The sequence below is a fragment of the Rhagoletis zephyria genome, unplaced genomic scaffold (genome assembly GCF_001687245.7).
Source record: "Rhagoletis zephyria isolate East Lansing unplaced genomic scaffold, Rhagoletis_zephyria_1.1 Rzeph_scaffold_04865, whole genome shotgun sequence".
Lineage (NCBI taxonomy): Eukaryota > Metazoa > Arthropoda > Insecta > Diptera > Tephritidae > Rhagoletis > Rhagoletis zephyria.
In genome coordinates this window covers 41,783-46,955 of record NW_016161948.1, presented here as the reverse complement: position 1 = coordinate 46,955, position 5,173 = coordinate 41,783, and the positions used below count along the sequence as shown (strand labels likewise).

Genomic DNA, 5,173 nt, shown 5'->3' with positions numbered 1-5,173 from the left:
TGCTTCATATATTAAAGGACCACCCTAATATACATACATATACTAATAACAAGTCGCATTTCCAAAAAAAAAAAAACAACAACTTGAGCAAACCAGCGGCGTTTTAGCAAATTGTTTTCCGCTTATTATAATTCTTCTTTAAACTATCTTGAAGCTGTCCGAGTGCACAAAATTCTTTGTATACTTTTGATAATCCTGCTGGAACTCCTATGACAGCAAGTTCAAAGAGACGTATACATTTACATCGANACGTAATTAAATTTTTTTTCACGGCGTAGTGTAAAAATCCATGCGGTCGTCATCCTTTAACAGTACATACAATTTCAGGAAAAAACGAAAGTATGGGTAGGAAGTATCTGCAGCTTACAACATACATACATACATATATTACATTTAACAATATCATAATTATCAGATTTTATCATAAAAATACTTGTACTTGACTTCTAGTCCTTAGATAACTTCCGTTCTCCATACCAGCGACGGGTGACCGTTAAATATATACCGATGATTGCAAGTATACTGCCTATAGAAATAAAGGTGATTCCCATGTAGAATCCAATATCGGGCAAACTCAATGCAAGCTGAAAACGGCGAAAAATTGTATTTAGTTAATAAAATGTATTTCTAATTACTTATGAAGAAAAAAAAGACTAGATATACATACCTTTACTTCCCTTGCAAGTTTTTTATCGATCACAGCCTTGCTGGAGGTAACGAAGAGTGGCGCATAAAAATCGGTTATATCGCGCAATATCCTGCAAGCACATATATATTTAGTATAAATTTCAGAACTCTCTAAATTGCGTACTCACGTAATATCACTGTCATTTCGTATGTGCAGGCTGACCATAACATTTGCGTTCACCTCTAGCGGTACGCCCAGCTTTGGCTCCATTACAATGAAGAAGTTGTGCTTTTCGTAATCAGGACTAAGGCCCGTAATTGTGCTAGCGTAACTCTCGTCAGCATACATGAAATGTGGATGCGACAAATACATGGGAACACCATCCGCACATGGACCCAAATAAGTCGCGCCTGTTGCCGGACAATTGTCTGGTTGCATTTCGGCTGGACAATAACACTTCATGTCTGGATTAAGTTGCCCATTATCAAACGTATCCGGCTTTGTCTCGTACTTAATGGCTTTAATACCCTCGATCACAACCTCGCTACTGGGTACCAAATTCATGATGCGACAAGTGTCGGTTATATAGATTGTGATATACTCTTCGGCACCACGATTAGGCACGAAAAGGTCAGCTGTACTGCCATTTACACGCCCACATTCACCCTCATAGTAGCCAGTATGATTCGATCCCTTCCAGAATTTAATCTCGCCCATTTGTCGCAAATCACCTTGACCGGTGTGTATAGTAAATAGACCTTCAAACTCCTTAGAACCGTTGCGATTGAGAAACCAAGCAAACTCATTCGATTCAACAGCGCCCGTCATAGAGTTATTCAGTTTAATTGCGTAATCCAGAAACTCATCGTAGAAACCATCAAAGAGCCATTCACCTGCACTATGAGTCTGGTACAGTGCGCCACCGTTGTTGTTGAGCGCAATATTGAACGCAATTTTGATGATTCTTGGCTCATCGCGAACGACATATGAAGCGGCCTGTAAGTATGCAAAAATTGTTATGAAACCAAATAATAATTAATATACGCATTTCAACGCTACCAAGGAGGGCAGATGCGGGCAAGTGATTAGGGCGTCTAGTGAAGCACCCGACATCTCGCTTTCAAAGTACCACGTCCGTTGGCCAAAGAAGGAAACGGTCTTATTTGTGTACCAAGTTACATCCTCTTTGATTTTTTCTTCTCTAAAAACGAACGGTCCCACTTGCTCGAAGTTCGGCTTCACACCACTTGTGCGCACTTGCTCTGGATTTGTCCAATTAAAGAGATACATGTACATGTAGATCGGTATAGGTATTGTACTCCACTTATCGTAGGTGCGCGAACATTGCGAGAGCGGTAGCTCCTATAAAATTTGTAAAAAAAAAGTATTAATACTGAGCTAAAAGTTTATTTTGACACTTACATTGTAAATCATATCAGTAATGTAATTTGGCCACCAAATTACAAAAACCAGCCCTAGGGCAAGAAATGCTATGGCTACAAGTGAAAGCCACACCTTCTGCTGAATTACACCACAACAACTGCAACACATTTTAACACATTTGCCGCTGCAAGTGAAGTGAGTCTTAACTACGAAATTCAATAGAACAGCAATTTTATTTTAAGCAATTCATGGCGATTAATTTTATGTAGTGTGATCAAAGGTAGATAATCCACCTTATCGTTTCTTCGAATTTATTGCGTTTAAGTATACATACTCGCACTACGCGCTTAGTGATTTGAGTGAAGTGTTCGTCATAAAGATTGTATGTTATGTGGGTTTTCGTAAACAACAAATTTTTATTAGATTCTGGTAGAAATTGTAACTAACTGCTATTTCGGAAATAATCACAAGTGTGAGATATTCATTGGTCTAATCCTATACATATCTACTTCAATGCTGCTTATTTCAACTTTTTGATTTGTTAAATTTCAATTTGTTTATCAGCAAAGGATACCCCTAATGTGTTTGCAATTCACAATCAAAGAAAGACAGCCTATTTTGTGATTGTAGCAGTAAACGTAAATATTTGTTAAGGTCCAGGTTAGAGGTGCCATAACCATAACGCCATAGCCATGACTTTGTCAAATCGTCGCCGACCTCTTAACTCCACTTTTCGGTCAAAATAACTTTTTGATACTAACGGAATGTGGGAAATATCTCCTCATGGTGGTGAAAGGAAATATTTTTTTTACTATTTAGATTCGCCAAAATTTAAAAAAAAAAAATCTTCTAATTTCAAAAATGTCGCCCGAAAACGTCCACACGAATATTCGATTGATTTTGGACACACACGTTCTTTGAAGTAGGGTCAAAAAGATTTCCGTTACTATTGATTGAGAGTCTGCTCCACCACACAACAGATGAGTAGGATGCACAGGATTCCTCTAGTTGACAGACCCTACGTTTTACCAAAGGTCTGTTTTAATTGCCAGCAGTGGGATTTTAGAAACCGCCACGCTAAATTTCTGTCGCTTAAAATCTCTAAATGGATCATGCTTGTGCCTTAAAATATACAACGTCTTTAGGGAAATATAACATATCGCTATTGCTTACGGTTTTATATTGGACTCCTTCCGCTTACGCGTTGCATATTTTTAGGTCCATATGTTATTCATTTTGGGTCAGTTGTTCAATGTCTGGTTAAGACAAATCGGAGGTAGAAGCTCTGGTTAAATACAACGACTGCTTTAGCGGTCTCAGGTTATATGCATGGTGTCGAAAATGTCGATAATGATGTTTAACTGGGAGGTAGTGATAACCAGACATTGAACAACCGGTCCTTAGAGATTTTTGGCAGTAGAAATTTAGCATGGTGATTTCTAGAATTCCATTAAAGAACGCCGTTAAGGCTTTCGTCTCACAATATTTCTCCGCCTGAAAGGCATCTTTATGCGAGCAACTTAACCCATTTCTCATGACATTTCAGCATGAAGGACATCATGCTAGTCAGCCTGAAGCAGTTCGGATAAAGACGACGTCTACTAGTCGCCATGATTAATCTTCATTTCGAGCATTTTCTTGTTAAAATGTTTACAGCAGAAATTGATTGATTTCCATTAGGAAAATTTAATGTATGGTAATCAAAAAATTAATCAGTAGAACAGCCGTTTTCACATACGAAAATTAAATGCCTACGGTTATAGCTACGGTGTTATGGTATGACACCAATAATCGCTCACAGAGCTGACCATACAGATGAGATAATTGTTATGTTTATGGCTATGGTAAGGCACCACTAATTGGGCTTTAAACTTCTACATATGCAGGGCTGCCACTGACGAAAAAAGTACTTACTATCCACTTGAAACAAGTATACTAAATCTGGAAAATATCTAACAATAACGTTTTTTTGGTTATTTTAATAAAACCTATAGTTTTGTTATTTTTTAGTTATTTCAATAAAAATTTAAATTATGTTTAAGGAACTTTTAATTTAACTAATTATACCTTCAACCAAAAGTGAAGAAACTTCAACTGGAGTTATTATAGACAAATTCAGTGACTCAAAAAATGCTTGGTGATTTTTTTATTTTTATATTCACAATGTTTTTCAAGTAAAAATTTTTGGTATTTTATTTGGTAAAATAATATTTTTTGCGCTTTAACCAAACCCATAAAAATCAAGAATTCAAGCTAAATGCAACATTTAAAAAAATTATGATGGTTTTGGCGACCTTTTTATTTCTTAATTGGGCCTGCTCGAGGTCAAATGGTTTTAGACAATTTTTAATTAACACACAGGATTTTAATTTTTTCCAATATATTTCGGTTATCCAAGTGCGGCTGATTCGTCGCTATTTCATCTTGACAGTGTGATTGTTGTTTACACATTGCCCTAACGATGACTATGATTTATGCATTCTCGGATAGGCAGGGTATCAAATCAATGAATGCGGTAATGTTAGGATCAAGGGTTGCAAAAGAATGCCTGGCAGTTCTAAATTATATTAGCACCGTCTTCAAGGTCAGCTTCATATGGCTCCCGGGATAGAAAATATTACTACCCCAAAATTATGTTTTATAACAAAAAGGATATGGTCGTCCTCAAAAAACGTTTGCTTCCAAACTAGAAAAAAAGTAAATTTAAATACAGCTGTATACATTAGCGCACACAAGGGGTGAGTTTTGGGGTTCCGACGAATTGATAACCTACCTCTTTTTCGAAGTGGGTTACAAATGTTTGAGTTTTTTGCTAATTTTATGTAAATAAATGCAATTTATGACACTTCAAAAATTTTATTTATTTATTACATACTGTACATAAAACTTGCATAAATATACTTTAATGATCATTTTATCTGAAGCGAATTTTCAGAAGTACAAACCCCTCCCAAAATATATTCCTGGGTGCGCCCCTGGCTGTATACATGTTATCCTAGACCACCCGTCCAACCCTTGTAAAACGGAGGATAATATTTTGTTATTGGAAAAGGCGAAAAGGCGAAAAGTCGGGGATTCTCTTTCTTTTGGCCGTATTGCTGGCTTCCGGTTTCGACCGGAAATTGGTTAAACTGATCAGAACTCATTTGCTTTAAATGGGAC

General features: G+C 36.8%; 1 protein-coding gene across 1 annotated transcript; it reads right to left on the bottom strand.

Moving 5' to 3' along the window:
• Positions 1–290: 290 nt before the first annotated feature.
• LOC108371295 (protein croquemort-like) lies at positions 291–2,179 on the bottom strand. The gene is made up of 5 exons (XM_017626826.1): positions 2,051–2,179; positions 1,688–1,990; positions 816–1,624; positions 668–758; positions 291–584 (listed from the first exon to the last, which is right to left on the bottom strand). The coding sequence occupies exons 1-5, from the start codon at positions 2,177–2,179 to the stop codon at positions 447–449; spliced, it is 1,470 nt and encodes a 489-aa protein (XP_017482315.1). The 3' UTR covers positions 291–446.
• Between the last annotated feature and the right edge of the window lie 2,994 nt (positions 2,180–5,173).

Excerpts from the sequence above, each read along its gene's own strand:
- LOC108371295 (XM_017626826.1), bottom strand. The coding sequence starts at position 2,179 with ATGTGTTGCAGTTGTTGTGGTGTAATTCAGCAGAAGGTGTGGCTTTCA. Across the intron at positions 1,625-1,687 it reads GCCCGCATCTGCCCTCCTTG|GCCGCTTCATATGTCGTTCG; the intron begins GTAGCGTTGAAA and ends GCATACTTACAG. Across the intron at positions 759-815 it reads CGAAATGACAGTGATATTAC|GATATTGCGCGATATAACCG; the intron begins GTGAGTACGCAA and ends ATGTGCTTGCAG.